Here is a 22,876-nt window from a genome sequence, read left to right as displayed (position 1 = left end):
TGATTTTCTGAGGCAGAAATCACCCGTTTTCTTTATAAAATACGCTTATTGTAACAAGTGTGTCACATGTCTCCCTTAGGTAGGCTATGCTGTGCTTATTTCTTTGTCTTTTTGCTTATTTATTCACATTTGAATGCTGTGATTATGCTGAACTGTGCATAAAGTGATAGAGACGATGACTATATAGGTCAAAAGTGTAAAATTGCCCGGTAAAAGATAGATGGGAAATATACAACCATGTTAGGCGGTATATCTCAGAATCCATGTTAGCCAATGGTTATACTCTTATAAGTGGATGAGCAACCTAGTGGAGTAATGAGAGCTTTAGGTGTTTAGGAAATGACCCCCCCCCCCCCCCAAAAAAAAAAAAAAAAATCTTGATGAAGTCACTGACAGCAGGGTGACGGATTAGGTTTAAGGCGATAGACAAACTGTCTATTCGGCTTTTACTCCTGAAAACTGGCGGTTGATCTCACTAAAATTAGTATGGACCGGCAGGAATCACTTGCCTTAGTTAGATAGGCACTGCACATCAAAAGGAATTGGCTATCCTTTGATGTATGTAGCCAGTGAATCCTATATGGCATTAGTCAGTCATTGGAAAGAGAAGATGACAGAATGGACCCCAGTCCTGGCCATAGTGGGGTGTTAAGAATCTCCTGGTTTATAAATACTAAAAAAAAAAATTAAAAATTGGTAATTGGAATGTTAGAACCATGAATCAGATTGGAAAGTTACAGCAAGTGGAGGTTAATTTTTTAAATATAGTATGGATATCTTGACTCTAAGTGAAACACATTGTAAGGGGATTGGTAATGAAACTTTAGTCCATATAACATTATTACCATAGACATATAATTACGTATATATCAATACTTATATCTAGCGTAACCCTATATAGTGCCAATGTACTTATGCATACTATATAAAATAATTGTACCCTTCAGTGAATGGTAGCTTAGGTCTAAATGTTAATTTCACAGTGATGTTAAATATTCAGGATACATTCAGTTCTACATTAAGTGGTTAAAGTTTTTTATATAGCTTACAAATCTCTTTGCATATAAAGTTGTTTTCAAAGGTTTCTTTTATGAAACTGGACTCTATGATGTTTCTTTCCAATAAGTTATTTGAATGAACCAATTTCTTTGCACATGACCAATTAATACTGTGATTTTTATCTCTATTAATTGCACTCTTTGCCCATAGTTACGTGAATTAATTTTGAACGGTGGGATTCCTTTCCTGATAAGAAGAAATACAAAGATATAAATGACAGAATTAAGAGCATAGTCCTAAAAAACAGTAGCCTTCTTTTGATGATAAAGTGAGATATTTGCGTCCCATTTTTTATAACATGCAATTTTTTTAATAAACAAGCTTGATCTCTTTAGTAAAGAGATCAAAGTAGGTGAACGTAAAGAGTCTTTACGTTCCCCCATTTGCTCTTTGTGGTGTAATTTTTAAAATATTCATTGTGTAATAAACTAGTCTTTAATTTTTTTTTTATTTCTTCTATATATTTGATTTTTTTAAATAAATTTGCGAATGGATGTCAATGTTCCTGGTGGCAATATTCCAAGTGGGTGATTTTCCTCGGTGGAATAATCCAAGCGGCAATATTCCCAGTGGCGGTATTCCTAGCGCCATATAGGAAAGTGACAGAAATTTCTTACTTCAGTATTGTTCTAATTACTCCCTCAAAGACTTGCATAATGGTAAAACATTTTTATCAACACATATAACCTCTAAAGTTTCTATTTTGATATTAATGTTATATTCTGGTATGTTATAAGTATTGGCATTACTAAGATTAAATATCGCCGAGTAAGGATTTCAGGGGATAATCACATCTATTTACCTAATTAATCTTTGTTCGATACATGATGTCTTTTAACATAATGACATAGGAGTGAGTCCAGGGGAGTGATATCCGGTGAACAAGTGGCCAGGGAATTGGGCCATCCCATCCCACTTGTCTGGAAATGTTTGATTTAGAAACCAACGATCATGCGGTCCCCAATGTGGTGGTGCATCATCTTGCAAGAAAATGATGATCGGTTCAAGGCCATCTAGTTGTGGTGTCACATATTCAGTCAATAGGACAAAGTAAATGATTTCTCGTTGAAGAAAAATGGACTAATGATTTGATTGTGCATGATCCCACACCTCTCATTAACCTTTGGATTATTTTGGTGAAGTTCCTTCGCCACAGGGGGATCCCCAGATTCTCCCATTACTGGTGTAAGTTTCCCTGAAACATGAATTGATTCCTCGTCACTAAAACAAACTCGGTTGAGGAATGTTTCATTGTCAGAAATTCGTTCCATTATGTTGACTGCAAACTGTTTTCATAGTAGTTTATCACAAGTTTTTGTTGTAGAATTTTTGTTGCTGTTGAACGTGGTAACTGTAAGTATAGATGAACTGTGTAGGAGAACGACCAAAGGCTTGTCTTATAAGATCGATGTTTTCCTCAGATGTTCTTTGTTGTTGACTCCTCCCTTTATCCAACACTGTCCCTGTCTCCATAAATTTTTGCGCCATACACAAATTGATAGATCTCTTCCATACTGAGTTCTGTAGTTTTGCTAAATCTGGGTATCCAATAATGTTTCAATAAACTATAATGCTTATTGTGCTTCTCCTTAAGGAGTAGCTATTTTCAGGGGTTCATTTAACCATACCCTTTCACCACAGGGTATCTGAAATACACAAATGCAAGATGATTAAAAAACATTGATAACTGCTAGGTATATAGAACAAATTTTATTAAGATATCTCATAAATGGCTTTTGTTATATATTTTCTTAATTGCAAAAAGACTTTATGGACACCCTTTTATCATGGCTCCATAAGATTGTCATACATAGTCCTATTTTAAGAATCCACTTTTTCACACATTTAGAGGAATGCCAAAGTACCAGATAAGATGTCGTTGTGAGATATCGTAGTGAATGGCTTTTTTAACCCTCAAACTTTTCATTCTCTGGTATGGTATTTAGACATCCATTAAATTTGGATATCCAATAGTCCTTCTGTTATGAGTTTTCAATTCATAATTCATCATAATTTTCAGAAACCAATAACATTCACTAAATTATACAAAGAACGATCAAAGTTTAAGCTTATGTGTCAATATAAACTGCGTGCTAAATATAAGACTGTAATAACATTTAAGGATACATAACACACTGTTATATATACTCTAAATCTATGTATATTAAATGATAAAACTTGTGAAAAGGACTTCATATGCGATGTAAAATAAAACAATTAATGTATGTTGATGTAAAAATAAAACAATTCAAGACTGAAATATCGTTGTGTTCTGGAACGAGAGATCTAGACACTCCTTCAGCTCCAGAAAGAAGATTCAAGATCGAGTCACTGGCTCTCCGCCATGTTGCGTAATACTAGTCCTAGGAGCATCTAGTCGGTCAGGAACATTCTGGAGTATTGATCCCTCGTATATAAAGGATAGGTGACGAGCGAGAGGCAAGAGACCTGACTTAACACTACTCGTGATTGGAGACATTTCAGCTACATCCACTGTGACCTGGAATTTGTAACTGAACTTGCAATGATATAATATTTTGAAGATAAAGAAAATCCATCTGTCCATTATCAGAAGCCGTGTTCCTACTTATCAACCTTTTATATCTATAAGTGCGCAACGTCATCTGTCCCTCGCTGCATAGAAGTTTGTAAAGTTAACTCAAGACCTGCTTCGTCATAAGTATTCATGTATATTATTTTGTTTTGGTATGCCGTGAGTATTTCTGTGGATCTTGTGTAGAGCTGTAAATACTTATGTTAAATCCTAAATATAATTATATTTTAGGTATGCTAGCTATCATTTTCATTTGTTATTAATGCTTTCTTCAGGGCTGTATTATGGTGTTTGGAGGCCACTTTAGGCCCCCAGAAGCCAACTGTTCTAAGATGGTCTGAGATGCATTCTGAGCATTTTTTAAGATGGTCTGAGATTTATTCTGAGCCTTTTTGGGATACTTCTGGACAGGTTTTGGTGTGTGTCATTCAAGAACAAAATGGAGAAAAAAAAATATGAGGTTCTTACTTCCCAACGCTTTATTTTTTATTCTCTGTTAAAGCATGCACTCTAGCCAAAGTCTTTAAAAGTAATATCTTTAATATCTATTTAAACAACATACAATGGAGTGGAGAAACACACCATCTGATAACCAGAATATGAAGCAATTAGTGTATAATGGATATTGTTAAAGTAATTACACCACCTGAATCTTAAGTAACTGAAACTCACTCAAGACAGTTCTTGGACAGTTGGACTTTGTGAGCTTTCCTATTTGCAAAGTCATGTATGACATCATCAAAACTTATCTGTCGCAAAATGTCATGCTCACTGCTCATCAGTGTGAGGTGGTTGAGGGGTTCTTGTGCCACTGATGTGCGCAGCCTTTTCTTGATTAGCTTTAGCTTACGGAAGGATCGCTCTCCAGAGCAATTGCTCACCATAAGAAGAAGGTAGAGTCTAAGAACAGTATCTACATTAGGAAAAGTGTCTTAGACCCCTTTCTCTATAATTAACTTGTACAAGAAGTGTTCATGAGATATTTGGTCTGCCTTGCCATTTACAAATATCTTGGAAAATTCACTGAATTGGACAAGTTTTATGCCAAGGATCATGTCCAGGTCTTCACTGTATGTGTTCACAAGTTTTGCAGGAGCTTGCTCAATGTCAACAGCTTTCATGGCATCTAGACAGTGCAGGAAACTGAACAGGGAACATATTCTCGTATATGCGGCCAGTCGTTGTTTCAAAGAAACCACAAATTGGTCAATGAAAGGCAGAAAATTTTCAACTCGGAATTTCTCTGCAGGACATAGGGGTGCCTCTTTTTCTCCACGATAATCTAGTGGATTCATTCGCACACTTGGTGGACGATTGCGTATCAGAGTCTGCTTGTAAGCTGTTGTCCCTGATTTTTCTGCTCCTTTGGCTTCATATTCACTAAATAAATCACATTTGTCTTCAATGAACTTCTTCAGTGATGTTAATGCAGCAACTACAGTGTGGAGGTCAGCCTTTGGATCTTGTAATATGTGACTGGTGGCATTTACTCTGTCAAGCACTTCATGCCAGAACACTGCATATATCCCCATCTCAAGCTGGCACATCTGATCATACAAACCTTCACACCGAATTACATCTTTCACATCTTTGTCATTTTCAATTTTCATCAATGCCTCCTTAAATGATGAATAGCCTTGTTCAAGGGCTTTACTGGCATCAGCTCTGCATGACCACCGTGTTGTGATAACTCTTTTCGGTACAAGGACAGAGCTCCTAGCTGACTTGAGTGTTTCAGTCAGAACATGGTAACGATGTGTAGATGCAGTGAAGAAGACATATAATTTCTCAAGGAAATTAAAAAATTCCACAGCAGCTGCACAACATTCTGCTGAAGTTTTTCCGACCAAATTTAGAGAGTGTCCTGTGCAGGGAATCCACTTGACCAGTTTGTTTTCTGCCACCACTTTAGCTTGCAGACCATTCTATCTCCCACTTATGGCACTGGCATTATCATAAGACTGACCACAGCAGTTTTGTAGGTCGATGTCATGAGTGTTGAGAAACTCCATCAAACCATCAAACATCTCTTGTGCCCTGTGACCTTGGTTTGGCATATAAGTGATAAAGTGCTCAACTGCTTCTGTGAGCTCCATGAAGCAAAATATGACAGTAAATTGATCAACGTGGCCTTCATCTGGGGTGCTGTCTATAGAAATCGAATAATACTTTGATTTCTTCTAACGCAAGAGGATTTCATCCAAAACCTTCTTGCCCATTAGATGGATAACCTCATCACATATGGTTGAAGAAAGATAGCCCGTATGGCCCTGTCCACTATTTGCATGCTTTTGGATATGTTGCTTCAGAAAATCATCATATTCAGACAACAGCTCTAACACCCAAGGTAATTTCCATTATGAACGGATCCAATGATCTGATCATCACCTCTGATGGCTAGGCCTCGTTTACATAGAAATAAAAGCACGCTCACCAATCTTTTCAGAACACTCCGCCAATAATCCTCAGCTTGGACAAGTTGTGTCAACTCATGGTCAATTGTCCCTATTTCTGCCGTCCATATTGTCAGTGCCAGAACTGATTGGAGGTGATCTTTCGATGTTTCGTGGTCTGTGAGTCTAGCACTAGCATGCCTCCACTCATAGAATCCTCCATGTGTGAGCTGTGATCGTGGAGCTGACATAAGTTTGCAGACGTAGCAGTAGACACTTCCAGTGCTTGGAGAAAAACACAGTCACGATCGATTGATCACTTCCCCACTGTGCATGCGTCGTGCAAACATGCCAACTGGGCACTTGAACTTTTGTTTTCTCCTGTCTGTTGGTAGGACTTCTGGTCAATCAGTTTTTCGTCACAATGCTGCAAATCCTTTGAACCTTTCTTTATCCAGCAGTCACCACCGATTTACTCAGATGGTCAGGCCATTTACCAATGTCAGTGTCTGTACCAATGACATCTGCATCAATCACCATCTCATCATTAGTATCTTCTGATTTTTCTGGTGGCTTAGGGTGTTCATGCTGTGATTGCTGTTCATCTGAAGTCAGAGTTGAGGTCTCTTGTTGACTTTCTTTGTTCTGTTCAGATCCTACTGCATCAATGATTGCATCCTCGTCTTCTTTTTTTAAATGGTTTTGGAGTCTCCATGCTGGAATGTATGAAGTCTGTCATACGTGACATTTTTGCAAGTTCTTTTGCTTCTTTTTCCTTTTTCTCTTTGGCATGCTTTCTTTTTTTTTGCTCCACTGGCATGGGTACGGGCATCCCTGTGCCTGTCACCAAATCCACTCATGATGAACTCTGAAATTGAAAACAAAAGAAAAATAGTTTCTTACAGTAATACGAACTGCATCAATATGATACCCAGGAACAGATGTGGACAACACTAACCTGCTACAATGAAAGCCAGAACATAAGTGATTGTGTGAAATTTTGCTGAAGCCAAGGGTCAGAGCCAGGTCCAGTACGGAAAATAAACGAGAACCGTTATAACCGTACGAGTATCAATTATGAAACCATAGAAAACGTAAGAAAATTGGTTATAGCACTAACTTTTAAAAAGTAATTCAGACTATCATAGAAAGAGAAAAATTAAGGAAATCTATGTTTTGCTTTCTGGTGGTAAGTATACAGCACGGTCAATACCAATGTACTGGCCAGCAATACCTGCCTCTAATAAGGCTTGAGTCATGAGCAGAGCTGCCAAGCTCATATTACAGACTTTTGTCTTATTGTTTCTACACGATGAAGAACAAGATAAAGATAGGTTCATTTTGTTTATATTTGATTTGATTTGTTATCTATTTTTGTTTTGATTCATTTTTTTATTAATTTTTCTCTCTCCAAGCCCCCGAAATTATTTTCGTGGGGGCCCCCCTATGCACGGGCACCTTGTGCACAGTCCTATATGCGGCGCTGTAACTTTTCTTATTGTTTGATAAACTTTTCAGAGAGATTTTACATAATCTACGTCGTGTACAATAGTTGAACGTAACACGCATATACACACATACAAGGCTTTTTTCTCAAATCTACAAAATCTCTTGGATATTGTTTCATTGTTATACCACGGCTCATGCCCATACAGCAATCTCACCTAACTGATAAATAGCCTGATTTTTATATGTAATGTCAAGCGATTTGATTTCCAAATTTTGCTCAACCTAGTCATTGCCTGATTTTTTTTTTTTTTAATCTTCCATTAAACTCTACTTCTAAAGATCCTGCATTGAAGATCATAATTCCTAAATATTAAAATTATTCTTCCTTATTAATCCTTTCTCCTTCCAATGATATTTCATCTTCCATTGCATATTCCATTCTCATCATCTGTCTTTCTTCTATTTATCTTGAGCCTAACCTAACCTAATGTGACATTTCATGCATTCTGGTAACCAATCTTTGGAAGTCCTGTAGTGTTTTCCTAATAAGGACAGCATCATCAGCATACTCTAGGTTAGCTAATATCCTGTTAACAATCCGGTCCAATCCTTCTCCACCATCCCCAACTGTTCTATTCATTACAAAATCCATGAGGAGGATAAACAACATAGGTAACAACATATTCCCTTGGAGTACAGTATACAGTATATACAATATATATATATATATATATATATATATATATATATATATATATATATATATATATATATAGATATATATATCATGATCATCATTATCATCAGCTATTACTAGACCGCTGCAGAATAACCTCAGACATGTCCTTCCACTTGGTTATGTTTATCATCTTTCTATGCCAGTCCACACCCACAAACATTTCTAGTTCATCAATCTAACGTCTACTCTTCCTTCCCCTGTTTCTATTGCAATCTCTGGGGACCCATTCTGTTATTCTTTATGTCCATCTATTATCTGTCATTCTCATTATATGTCCTGCCCTTGTCCATTTTTTTTTCTTGCCTGTTGTTAGAATATCCTCTACTTTAATTTACTCTCGTAGGCCTATCCATGTTGCTCTATTTTCTGTCTCTTAGTGTTATTTCCATCATTATTCTTTCCATAACTCTTTGAGTTATAACTAGCTTTTGTCCTAAGGCTTTCCAAGGCTTCAAGTTTCTGATGCATAAGTTAGAACTGGCAGGACTATCAGATTATTTTTTAGAGAAAGTGGCATTTTACTTTTTATCATGTCATTTTGTTATCCATAAACTCTCCATCACATGATTATCGTTCTTTTAATTTTGATCTTGTGTACTGGGGGAAATGCTTACTGTGTGTCCTAAGTATGTATTAATTAACAATCTCTAGGGGTTCGTCCATAACTCTTATTTGTTGTCTCTGCATTTTCATTGAACATTATCTTAGATTTACTCATCTTCATTTTCAGTCCTACATTTTTTTCTCTATTCAAATCATCTATCAACTCTTGTAATTCCTTACATGATTCACTAAACACAACTATGTCATTAATATTAATTCCTACATTTTCCCAATCTAAATTCTTAAAAACTTCTTCTAGACATGCTGTGAATAATTTAGGAGAGATGGGGTCTCCCTATCAGACTCCTTTCTCAATCAAAATTTCCTCACTAATTTCTTATGTAGTTTCAGAATTTCTGTACTTTCTGTATAGCTATCTTCAAGTGTTCTAATATAAGATACATCTATCCCTTGTCTTTGATGGATTTTTATTACTGCTAAAGTTTTTACAAAACAAAAATCTTTTTCATAATTTATAAATACCATACATATTGGTTTGCCATACTCTGTTGATTTTTCCATTAGCTGGTTAATTACATGGAGATGGTCAGTGATTGAACACCAATTTCTAAAGCCTTCCTACTCTCCTGGTTGATTAAAGTCTAGCTGACTTTCTGCTCGGCCTAATATGATCTTTGCAAATATTCTTTTATATTACGGAGAGTAAACTTAATGGGCGTTAATTTTTGGGGGCTTTTGTGTCTCCCTTTTTGTGAGTTATTATAATTTTTCCAGCTTTTAGCTATTAAGCATTCTTGCAGATATTTTGTGTAAAGTTCGGCAAGTTTTACTACTATGAAATCTCCTCTATCTGTTATTAAATCAATTGTTAGGCCATCTTTTCCTGCTGCTTTGCCTCTTTTTATAACTTTTAATGATTTTCTTACTTCTCCTACTGTGACGCGTGAATTGATTAGATGAATATATGTTATGTTTAATGCAACGTTTGCCCTTGATTTAGCCATAGTCTACAGTAGTTATCAGAGTTGCCTTTAACTCGTAAAACTCCTAAAAATGACAGACTAACCATACGCCCTTGCCTTCCTTGTTCTATGGTCAGTGACCACTATGGGGACATTGCTAGAATCACTAAAGGTATAGATAGTAACTTTCAAGGGTTGAATCAGACGCGGCTCCAGCCTCCTTCTTCTTCTCTTTTATTTCCTCTCCGAAAACCACAAACTTTATAAACAATAACATTTAAAATCATCAGAGAAAATAACGTTCACTGATCTCAAATAAACTAAGAATAATGTCTTATAATTTGTGTATACTATTTAGCAATTAATTAAGGATCAAATCATTAAAATATATAGAAATAAATACAAGAGACTGTGAGCGAAATAATTTTGGAACGCCAACTTAGAAAACTACTAAAAGAAAACAGTTAACAGCAAATTACTAAAGGCATGACTAAAATGAATGACTAATTTTGCACAACATGATATTAATATTTGACATTCTCCCCACCATAAGAGCGAAGGCACTTATCTTAACAAGTTTCACACTAAGGACATGAGTGGGTGTCTGGATATTTATTTGGACAACCCATCCTAACATAGGAACAATAACAAGCCTGTAGGTTATAACATACTGTACCATCAACTGAAGTCACAATACAACTCAAATTCTTCAAACAAGTCATTTACAAATCTAATTTGTGAGGTCTTTTAATTTGGCGACCCTTCTTAGAATACATGTTACCATCAACAACAGTATTTCCATTAGGATTCTGTTCAGCTGTCTTATCATCTATTACATCAATATTCATTTCAGAATTATCATTTACATGTTCAGGGACTTCCACAGAAAGATTCTTTAAACCAGGGTTCAAGTGAGCATTGATCTCAAAATCATGAAGTCTTTGTATTGATCTGTTAACAATACCTTTCCTAGTTTTTACATCAACACTGCGAATCAACCCATCCCTTCCAAGGTATACATTTACAATAACTCCAATAGGCCACTGTAATCTGGGCATATGATCTTCTTTAACAAGCACAGTGCTACCAAAATTCAATCTACATTTTTGGTTAAACCCCTTAACTACAGGGGGTAGATTTGCTATGTAATCTTTCCTCCACACACTACAAAACTGTTCCAACCTTTTATTTACAATTTCTTCTCTATCACATAGATCATCTGGAGTTACAACATATGGTTCAATGTCAACAGGGGGTTTAGAAGTTATATTCCTACCAAGAATAAAATGAGAAGGGGTAAGATAAATGTTCAAAGTCTGGCTCATCACTCACAAAGGTCAGAGGTCGAGAGTTTATGCATGCCTCAATTTCTACAAGAGTAGTCTCTAATTCATTCTTACTTACATATCTAATTCCCAAAGTCTTTTTCAAGGCTACTTTAACTGACCCCACAAGTCTCTCAAACCAACCTCCCCACCATGGTGATCTTGGTACGTTAAACCTCCATTTAGGTGCTAAGTGTCCAAATACCTTCTGCACTTCCGAGGAGGCTGCGACAAAGGTTTTGGCATTATCGGAATAAATTATGCTCGGAATACCTCGACGAGCAGCAAATTTCCGGAAAACCTGCATAAAATCGACCAATGATATGGACTCCGTGAGTTCCAGATGCACTGCTCTAACTATAGCACAAGTAAAAAGCAACATATATAATTTCTTTTCTGGATAATCAGCACTAAATACTGGCCCTGCAAAATCTATACCTGTAACTGCAAAGGGGGGTGCTGGATTAACCCTCAAATCAGGCAAGGGGGCAGCAGGTTGACAACAAGGACGGCTATCGTGCCAGCAACAATCTAGACACTCCCGTACAACAGTCTTAGCCATTCTTACACCAGTTACATGAAAACTAGATCTTAATGATGAAACAATGCTGTTTACACCAGCATGTTTTAGAAACTTATGTTGGAACTGTACTAAAAGCTTGGAGAAATGTCCTTTAGGAAGAATGATTGGGTGTTTTGACTCATAACTCAAGTCAGAAAACTGAAGTCTACCCTTTATCCTCACAATACCTTTATCATCAATAAATGGATCCAGTTTTCTTAATTTGGAATTTTTAGGAATCAACCTTTGATCAGACTAAGCTTGGATTTCACTGGGGAAAGCTTCTCTTTGCACTACATAAATCAACCCTGCTTTAGCCTTATCTAATTCTTCAGTAGTAAAACCACCAGTATTCACAGCAACCCCTGAACCTTTTGCTTCACAATTGCTCATAAACCTTTGAACATACCCAACAATGCTTATTAACTTATTAAGATTATTGTATTTTTCAACATCAAACATGGGAGTTGCAGTCTGGACACTTAAGCATACTAGATGGTCTTCAGATTCATAATTTACAGTCTCATTAACAATAATGGAGTTATCACCATCCTGAATACTAAATGTAGGATCCGACAGATTACAAGGACCACTAAACCAAAGGTTATTTCCAATAAGCTTTTCCGCTAATAACCCTCTAGTCATCAAGTCAGCGGGATTATTTGATCCACTACAGTGATTCCAGTGACTGGGAGGTGTCAAGTGCTGAATCTCTCTAACTCTGTTGTTAACAAACACATCCATTGTCACTGAATCACTCCTTATCCATCCTAAAGTTATAGTGGAATCTGTCCAACATACAATCCCAGGTTTGATCTTAAAATCCAGAGCCCTTTCGACAAATCTTACCAATCTAGCACAAAATAAGGCTCCCATTAATTCCAATTTAGGAAGGGTAAGTTTCTTAATTGGTGCTACTCTGGCTTTAGACATGACAAGTGAAGATTGACAATCATTTCCAAGACAAACCCTTAAGTATACACATGCACCAAATCCCTTCTCAGAGGCATCTCCAAATCCATGTATTTCAATGTGTTCAATACTCTTCCAAGGTACATTTGTAAAATAACATCTCCTTATAGCTAGGGAACTAAAGTATCTAGTACTATCAATCCATTTCTTGAATTTTCTCTCTAATTCATCTGGCAACTTGTCATCCCAAGAAATACCCAACTTCCATATATCCTGGAATATTATTTTTGCATACATTATAAAGGGGCTGATAAACCCACAAGGATCCAACACCTTAGCTATCAAACTCAAGACAGTTCTCTTTGTATATGAAATTTCAAAATCAGGACCCAGATGAAGACCAAAATAAGAAAATTTATCATCATAATTTGACCATTTAAGACCTAGCACCATATTAATTTCATCATCACTCAAGATTTGCATTTTGTCCTTAAATTTAGAAGCAATTACTACACTATTTGAAGAAACCTTTTCAAGGGACATATTAGCATCAGCCATAATATCATATGCAGTCTTAAATTTGGTTGCTACTTCTTCTACAGTATCAGCTCCGCTAAACCAATTGTCTACGTACATATCTCTTTTTAAATCTTGAACAGCTTCACATTCTGAGTAATTGCTTAAATGGTGTTTAACAACAACATTTAGTAGAATCTCATATGCCTTACTCCATCTTTACCTGGCATCAAAAATCTATGGACATTTTTGTCCTGACTGTGAACATTAATTTGTAAAAAGGCCTTAACAACATCAGCAGAGATCACGTATGGCCAACGTCCACATCTAATCAATATCTCTACTAAATCTGGGTTTAGAGAAGGACCTGTCAACATGCAATCATTAAGCGAGATTCCATTAGGCCCCTTAGCAGAAGCATAAAAAACTGGACGTATCTTTGTAGTGCTGCTATTTAATTTAACGACAGGTCTATGAGGCATGTAATAAATGGGTCCCTGTGACACCAAGTCCTCGGAGAGAATTTCCTCAATTATCCCAAGGACTCATATTCATCAAAAACCTTCATATACGCATCCTTTAAATCTTCATCTTTCTCAAATCTAACTAAAAGCTTATTTAATCTCTTCATTGCTTGATTTACATTACTCATCAGTGAATCCTTAATGCTGTTATTTTTCCAAGGTAACTGAACTTCATACCTGCCATTTACAAAATCTATTTTATCTTCAAACTCTTGAACTACACTTTCCTTGATATCTTCTTTACATTCCTTACTAGTAATACCAATAGTTTCTAAATCCCAAAAATATGACATATCAGCATCGGATACCCCTGATATACTTAAGAGCTGGGGAGATGAGGACACAAAGTCTGATAATGAAGACGTACTTACAACCTTAGTAAAATTACACCCCTTGCCAACATTTCCCGATAAAACCCAACCAAACACTGAACTCATGGCAACAGTTTTCCCCACCTGTACAGCATCTTTAGGATTCATGAGGCTCCAGTAGTAATCCAGACCTATAAGAACATCTATTTCTAAAAGAGAACTATCATCAAAGTCATCTGCTAAATCTAAATGACTAAAAGGATCTAGGATGTGGGTTGGAACTACTGGTCTAACTAAGGGGTTACATATCTTTGGAATACTTGCAGCAAAAATGGGAATAATTTTACCTTTATTATCCAAGACATTTAACTTGTAAACATTAGTTTCTATGTCCTTACCAGAGCTATGCCCACCAGAGCAATGCCCACCAAAGCTACTGTAAGGGGCTTCAGTCCTAGTAACCCATTCAGGTTTACAAATTTCTGTAAACTTACTACTAACATAGGAGCGATCACAACCACTATCGAACAACAATTTAGCAGTGACAAAACCTCCCTTATTATTCATTACCTTTACCTTAGCCGTTTGTAATACAGTCTTATTACTATAGTGGCCTGACAACATACTAGCTGAGGGAGGTGCCCCGTGATCACCATTTTCTACATTTGTTTGGGGGGCCATATTCACCTTAATGCCACACATTGCTACATTATGGCCACCTTGACACTTAGTACATCTTACTTTACAATTTTTAGAAATATGGCCCTTATTCAAACATTTAAAACAAACTCCTAATTCTCTTATCTTGTCATACCTCTGCTGCCCATCCAATGCTTAAAACTTGTGACACCTTTCAGATTTATGGCTTAGCTTCGTACAAAAAACACAATTTGAACCTTCACTTTGAGAAACTGCATGTAAGGCAGAGGTTGTATACAAATTATCTCTGCCATCTTTACTATTAATATTCTTTCTTTCCTCATTTCTACCATGAGGCCCAGAAGCTGGGATATTTTTTCTGTATATCTCACTTCTTTCTAGCACTTCTATTTCCCTTTTAAGCCACTCTAACAATCATTCAAGATCACTTTCATGGCCACTACACTCTCTTGACCATTGTAGCCTCAACTCCATTGGAAGCCGAGACACAATTATAGGGGTTAGGAGAACCTTACACTGCTTGCCTGTTACTCCAAGGGCATCTAAGCTTCTTGTACGCTTTATGACTTCATCCCGAAGTCTCCAAAGTTGTTATGTGTAGCTCTTACCTTGGTCGACAGGTACTTGAAGGGAAAGAAGAGTGTGGACGTGTGTTTCAATGCTCTGTATCGAATCTGGCTTTAAACGGAATCATTGTGTATCTCGTTGTTTATACTATGAAAAATCTCTTTGTGGGTGTTTGCTAGTATTGATATTAGTGAAATATAGTGCTAAAAATCAGTGGTTTCCTTGTATGTGAAGTCTGTAGTGAAAGGCCTGACCCAGCATTTTTGCGTTGGGGTGGGGCTACTTGAAAAGTTCATTGAAAAATGATTCAATATGTCCTTCCTTAGAAAACGAAAAGGAAGACGTAATCCCGTGAATGATCTCGATCTATTTGTGACTGAAATTGACACGGTACTCCAAGGAAAAGAGGAAAATATAATGGCAGCAACTTATGAAGAATGTGATGACGGAGGCAATCATGGCATGTGTGGGCACTGTGAGTCCTATGTCGATGATGGGATACAATGCGATCAATGCCGAAGATGGTACCATGATGAAGTAGCTTGCTCTAATTTAAGGGATGGTACAAGTACTCTTTTAAAAAGCAGGAACATCATTTATAAATGTCCAAAATGTGTTGAGTCTGCATGTGTTGATGACATGACGAGACTAAGCATCATCATAGAAGAGATGAAGGTAAATGTACAACAACAGATGTCTGGTTTTATGGATATGATAACTGCTCAATACATGGATATGCGTCAAGAAATTGTCGAGCTGAAAGAGAAACTTATGGAATACGAAAAAGAGAATGTGACCAAGACTACATATGCAAGTAAGTTGAAATCAAGAAACACTTTGGTTATAAAATCTACGGAGGAAAATAAGAAGGCTTCAGATATCAAGAAAACTATCATGAAGAAGATAACCACGAATGTCGAACAGGTCAAAACCTCTAAACAAGGCCACTTGGTAGTTAATTTTGCGGATAAAACTGGGTTAGAAAAGGCTAAAAATGACTTAGAAGAGGTCAAGAATGACAATAAGGTAGAAGTAGATAAAAAGGATCTACTTAAACCGAAGATCAAGGTCTGCAATATTGATGAAAATGAAGATGATATAATTGCCAGCATAATGGAGAAGAATGAATGGTTGAATGATATATGTGAAAATGAAGAAGACTTTAAATTGATCAGGAAGTTAAAATCAAGACAAAGCGGTAAATTACACGTCATTATAAAGTGTAGTCCAACTATCAGGAAAATCTTCCGTAAAAGAGAAGATAGAGTATATACCACGCTTGGAGGATGCTGTAAAATCTATGATTCCTACAATGTATTTCAGTGTTATAAATGCCAGGAATTTGGTCATACTGCTGAAAATTGTAGCAAGACTCAGGTATGTGCCAAGTGTAGCCAGGATCATCGAACCACGGATTGTACTGAAAATACGTTAAAGTGTCATAACTGCACAATGAGGAATTACAATGATACGAATCATAAGACATATGACGATAACTGTAAAGTATACAAGGAGGAGCTTACCAGGATAAAAAATAGAACCGATCATGGAGTCTAGCCCATTGGTTAAGTGTGGTCTGATAAATATTCAATCGGTGGGGAATAAAACCATAAAGACTAGAAATCTTATTAACGAAATGGAATTAGATTTATGCTTATTAACGGAAACTTGGTTGCAGGGAAATATTAGTGATAACTCAAAGATTCAGGAGATGACGCCGTGTACTCATGATTTCTACCACGTACCAAGAAAGGACAAAACTGGAGGAGGAGTGGATGTCTTTGTGTCGAAAACTTTCTCTAGGGTTTCTATCATGAATGAAATAGTATTTGAAACGTTTGAATATATCTGTTTAAAACTGACAAGAAACAATAAGGTATTGAATATAATATCATTATATAGACCACCAGCGAGTAATATGACTAGATTCATTGAAGAATTTAGTATTCTTGTGGGTGTGGTGAACGATATTAAAAATACATTAATTGGTGGAGACTTCAACTGTTGGGTAGATGATGAAAATGATAATAAGGCTAAAGAACTCAAGGAAGTATTTGAGATGTTTAATTTAATAAACAGTGTTTTGGTATCAACGTCAGTAGGTGGTCATACACTCGACTTGGTCATATGTGGAAAAGACTCAGACCTAATAAAAAACCTTGAAGTGGAACCAGACTTTGAGATCTCAAAAACACATAAACTCATCACCTTTAATGTTAATATAAATTGCACCAGAGTATTGAAAAAATGGATCACATATAGGGAACGGGAAAATTTTGATGCTGAGAATTTTATTGAAGCTAGTGTAGCGCAAATGTCTTGTGTGAACACACAATGTGAACATATGGTAGACATAGAATGTGTAGGGTGCTATACCAAGAAATACAACGACAATTTTGGAAAAATGTACGATACCATGTGTCCCATAAAGAACAAACAAATAGTGGTACACGAAAATGTTAGATGGTATAATAGTGAGCTATTAAAGGCAAAAAGACACAGACGTAAGATGGAAGGCAGATGGAAAAGAGCCAAATCCTTACAAGCCAGAAATCTATATAATAAGGCCAGAAATGACTATAACATCCTGTTAGAAAAAACAAAAAGAAAATTCTACAACGGCGAATGTAAAAAAACTAATAACATGAAGGACTTTCACAAAAACCTTGATGATTTGATGGGATTAAAGAAAAAATATGTCTTGCCTGACAATGTTTGTGCAGAGAGTTTTGCTATATTCTTTAGTGAAAAAATTGATAAAATCTATAGAGGCTTCCCCCAAAATCACTTGGAAGGAGTCAGCTATGCCAGTGAAGGAGGGAAAGAAGTTAATAAAATTTAAGGAAATAAATATGTGCGACTTGTTAAAGGTTATGAGAGAGATGAAGAATACATATTGTGGAAACGACCCTTTCCCAAACAGTTCAATAAGTGAAGCTCCAAACAAACAAGTCGTATATAATATTTACCTGAACATAATTAACCTAAGTATATCGCAATCCTGTTTTCCTAGCTGTGAAAAAACTGCGTTGATCAAACCAATTTACAAAGGGAAAGGTGATGTAAACGAGCTAAATTCATATAGGCCCATTTCAAATTTATCCTACATGTCAAAGCTTATTGAAAAAGTCATAAGTGAGCAATTATGGGCGCATATTGACGAGTTAGAGGTATTCCCGGAAAATCAATCGGCCTACAGAGCTAATCATTCTACAGAAACTACTTTGTGCTCAATAATGAATGATATGATAGGTCTTCTTGATGGGGGAAAGTGTGGAATTTTAATTATGTTAGATCTTAGTGCTGCTTTTGACACTGTTGTGCACGAGTACTTACTTGACGACTTAAAGTCTATTGGAGTGACTCAGGAAGCACTGAAATTTTTGCGAAGTTACTTAGTGAACAGGAAGACTATTGTAGAAGTTTCTGGAAACCGATCCAATGAGAGAATTCTTATGAAGGGTGTACCACAGGGTAGTGTCCTGGGCCCTATCTTGTTTAACATATATACTATCGAGCTATCACACATCTTGAAAAAACAAAAAGTGGGTTTTAAACTATATGCAGATGATACTCAGTTTTACCTCTCAATTTCAACAACACAAGATACAGGGAAGAAAATTGATGAGATAATGACTGAAATAAAAACATGGATGCAGAGGAAAAAGCTCAAATTAAATGATGATAAAACAGAATGTATGTTCTTTGGCACAAGGGTGGCTTTGAAGAATTACCAGTTAATTCAAAGTATAAAAATTGGTGATGCTGATGTTGGGATTGTGCCTGTTGTGAAAAATTTGGGTGTACTGATAGACTGTAATTTGTCAATGAAGGACCAAATTGTGAACACAGTGAAAGTGTGTAACTATCACCTGAGAAACATAGCATTTATTAGAAAATATTTAACAGAGGGCAGTACAAAAATTTTAGTGATGAGTCATGTGATATCAAGGCTTGATTATTGCAATTCTCTGTACTACAAATTGCCCAATACACTACTAAGGAAGCTTCAAAATGTGCAAAACCGGGCGGCTAGACTGATAAAAGGCATTAAATTTCGGGAGAGAATAACTCCTGCACTGATCGATCTACATTGGTTACCTGTTAAGGCTAGAATTGAATTTAAAATTTGCTTGTTGACTCACAAAGCACTTACAAGTGATAAGCCTAAATATCTTCGTGATTGCTTGGTCCCCTACCCTGAAGCTACCAGCGCCGCTGTAAGAGTTAGACATGCAGATGACCCACATAGACTATTCGAAATTAGTGTGAATCATGCAATAGGAGGAAGAACGTTCAGTTATGCTGCACCGAGACTCTTTAACGACCTTCCACTCGATGTCAAGAATAGCACAAATGTGGCAGCCTTCAAGAAAAACCTGAAGACTTATCTTTTTAGAAAGTGTTATAATAGTGACCTGAAAACTATTAAGCCTGAATACAAATGCTAGCGAAATAACTGATAACGATACAGAGCAAAATATTAACTGGAAAGGAATTATTTCTTCATACACCAAGGCCCGCCTGAACAGACCTTTAGTGTTTGATGGAGGGCGAGAAATAAACCTCTAAAAGTAAAAGTAAGTAATGCACACAGACTTGCCAAATCTTTCCTTGAGTAAGTCGACAACTGTTCTATAGCTGGCACTGGTGTGTGGCACGCCTTGCACCACATCCTTGGCAGGACCGTCTAACAGGGATAGCAAGTAGGTCAACTTACTAATGACTGGTAACTCTGTGTTGTCTATGTGGGACGAAAACTGGTCCCAGAAACTCTGTCATTGGGTTATTTCGCCATCAAATCTTGGTAATTCTAGTTTTGGCAGCCTTGCATGAATGGATGCTGTACTTGCAGAACTTCCACGGTCGTCATCACTGATACCTGCTGCCGAAATATCTTTAAGCCTATTTGCACATCTCAGCCTAGTCTGCCTAGCCTTAAGCCGTGCACGATCTGCTTGTTCCAAGTAATTTTCTAATTCCTCAGGTTCGAGTAGTATTTCTAATTTATCCTGCACTTCTTCTAGTTTAAAGAGTCTTTTATCCATCTCTTCTAGAGCTTCTACTAAATCGCTTGAGGTAGGAGGTGGGTCTCGGACTAGTAGGTCCTCTATTCTATTACTAACTCTAGTCACCCAGCCCTCAGCCGCTGCCTTTGCCCTATGTAACTGCTCCATTCTAACTATATCACTGGGTGCAGTTTCTAAAGAGTTACTGATAGTTCTTACCGGGTACTAATAGTTCTAATCCCGGGTCTGGGCACCAAATGACCACTATGGGGACATTACTAGAATCACTAAAGGTATAGATAGTAACTTTCAAGGGTTGAATCAGACGCGGCTCCAGCCTCCTTCTTCTTCTCTTTTATTTCCTCTCCGAAAACCACAAACTTTATAAACAATAACATTTAAAATCATCAGAGAAAATAACGTTCACTAATCTCAAATAAACTAAGAATAATGTCTTATAATTTGTGTATACTATTTAGCAATTAATTAAGGATCAAATCATTAAAATATATAGAAATAAATACAAGAGACTGTGAGCGAAATAATTTTGGAACGCCAACTTAGAAAACTACTAAAAGAAGACGGTTAACAGCAAATTACTAAAGGCATAACTAAAATGAATGACTAATTTTGCACAACATGATATTAATATTTGACAGTCAGCTTGAAAGTCAAAATCCAATTTCATTATTTTTTGGTTTCCTTTATTCTTTAGCATGATAGATGGGTTCACTACTCTCAACATGAACCAACGATTTAATACTACAAATGGGAGCACCATGGTTCAATGCCTCCTAGATAACTCAACCAAATAGGATATTATATTGCATGTAAGATGAAGGATTGCATTTCCGTTTTGAGTCTGGATGTCCAATCATAAAAGAATACTTGAAAAAAGTCAGATATTAAGTTGGGAGAATTTTTCTTCAGAATTATAAATAAAGGTCTAATCAATATGAAACGCAGACAAAAATAGCTTTAAATTGTGCTTCTTCCCCTTAATTCATTCAATGTGGCACTGTCTCACACCTCCCTGTATATATATATATATATATATATATATATATATATATATATATATATATATATATATATATATATATATATATATATATATATATATATATATATATATATATATATATATATATATATATATATGAGAGAGAGAGAGAGAGAGAGAGAGAGAGAGAGAGAGAGATGGGGACATTGCACATGTATGCTACACATCATGTAAATTCTAATGTTAACTGCTAAATAACATCCATATTTACAAGAGTTACAAAAGCAAAACAAATACATAACCTAGTAATTAATATGGGCAATATTTTTAATGTAAAAGAAAAAATAAATGAAGACTCACTGTTTACTGAAATAAGTTGCAATGATTTAATAGAATATAAAAAAAAAAAACTATCAAGAACACTCAAGGACTGGTTTAGTCTTGCTGCAGTGGCTTCTCTGCCCGAAAAATTCGGGTCTGCCTTCTCAGCCCCCAACCTTTTATCAAACATATTAGTATTTTTTATTGTAGCCCTTGTTTTCTTCTCTTCTCGTTTCGTTAACTCAGTCTCACTTATTTTATCCTCCTGATTCTCTTGATCTACTTTGTTTTACATCCTCTCCTGCCCAGGCAAACAAACTACCAATTAGCTACGATGGTGAAGATGGGTTAATTTCCATTCTAAGTAGAGTAGAATTATCATAGATTTTTATCTTTCTTCGTGGCCAAGTTAGACAGGTCGGAGCCAGGCAAAAACTGCCCTTTTTAGGGGTCAAGGTTTTCTAAACTGATTCTGGTACTTTGAACCATGCTGATTCAAACAAGCTTTTGGGCCATCTGAAATTTTGCCCGAAATCCAAGATGGCGGCCAAAATCCAAAATGGCCGCCAAAAATCACAAAATATTTTTTCACGGCGTTGGGTTTAGCTATCAAGATGCTTTTTTCTCCCAGAATAGCTATTTTTAGGCAGAGGAATATGACCCTCTAGTATAAATTCCGAAACAATTGATTTATCCTGGCGAAATCAAAGATGGCCGCCGGAGTCGGCCCACCAACTTACGGATTGCTATAACTCCAGTTCTAGAAGGGCTATGACAATAATATTGGTCTCTATCCCTAAGTTTTCAGGGGCAAGGAATTCAAATCTGTCATCACTTTGAACCATAGGCTACTCTGTCACGGTGAAAATTCACTATAGCTGCATAGGCCGATATGCATTATCGATTATATCCTAATCACTGTGATTTTGTGAATATCTTTACACTGTGCACTACTTAATTTCAATCATTTAAGGTTTATTTTCATGTTAAAGGGTCTGAATGTCCATAATAATGTCTCAAACACTAATTTATGACACAAGCAAAAACTTCACACTCTCATGAATTTTCTCTTCATGGAAGTTTGAAGAAATTGCATACCATCTGTATCATTCTTATGAAACTAACCAGAAGTTTATTTCAGATTCATTGAAACCGTGGAAAGGATAACAAAATGGCAGCCACTCCATTTCTAAGCAAAGGGCCAAGTAGAGGACTTTGTAGTCTCTGCAACAAACTGGTCAATGATAATGAAGACATGGCCAAGATTGGACTAGCTGCACTTGAGTCACTGAAAGGATTAGCAGAGAGGTGGGCTTGTATTGACAGCAGGTTAGCTTTGTCCTCACAGTTCCCATATTCATAATTTAGATTAGCGACACTTAGGCTAGATTTAGAGAAACATGAGTTCATAATTCATGACAGTTGTCGTATCAACTTTCGAAATGG

The 22,876-nt window shown here is 36.4% G+C and overlaps 3 protein-coding genes across 3 annotated transcripts; all 3 read right to left on the bottom strand.

The window, feature by feature from the left end:
* Positions 1–10,442: 10,442 nt before the first annotated feature.
* LOC137643148 (uncharacterized) lies at positions 10,443–11,607 on the bottom strand. The gene is made up of 2 exons (XM_068375999.1): positions 11,168–11,607; positions 10,443–10,992 (listed from the first exon to the last, which is right to left on the bottom strand). Exons 1-2 carry the CDS (start codon positions 11,605–11,607, stop codon positions 10,443–10,445), a joined length of 990 nt encoding a protein of 329 aa, XP_068232100.1.
* A 255-nt stretch (positions 11,608–11,862) lies between these two features.
* Positions 11,863–13,155, bottom strand: LOC137643147 (uncharacterized). The gene has a single exon (XM_068375998.1). It carries the CDS (start codon positions 13,153–13,155, stop codon positions 11,863–11,865), a length of 1,293 nt encoding a protein of 430 aa, XP_068232099.1.
* Positions 13,156–13,567: 412 nt separating this feature from the next.
* LOC137643146 (uncharacterized) lies at positions 13,568–14,572 on the bottom strand. The gene has a single exon (XM_068375996.1). It carries the CDS (start codon positions 14,570–14,572, stop codon positions 13,568–13,570), a length of 1,005 nt encoding a protein of 334 aa, XP_068232097.1.
* Positions 14,573–22,876: the final 8,304 nt, after the last annotated feature.

Source organism: Palaemon carinicauda, chromosome 6 (genome assembly GCF_036898095.1).
Source record: "Palaemon carinicauda isolate YSFRI2023 chromosome 6, ASM3689809v2, whole genome shotgun sequence".
Lineage (NCBI taxonomy): Eukaryota > Metazoa > Arthropoda > Malacostraca > Decapoda > Palaemonidae > Palaemon > Palaemon carinicauda.
Note: the sequence above shows the minus strand (reverse complement) of the source record. Positions and strands in the feature narration are given on the sequence as shown.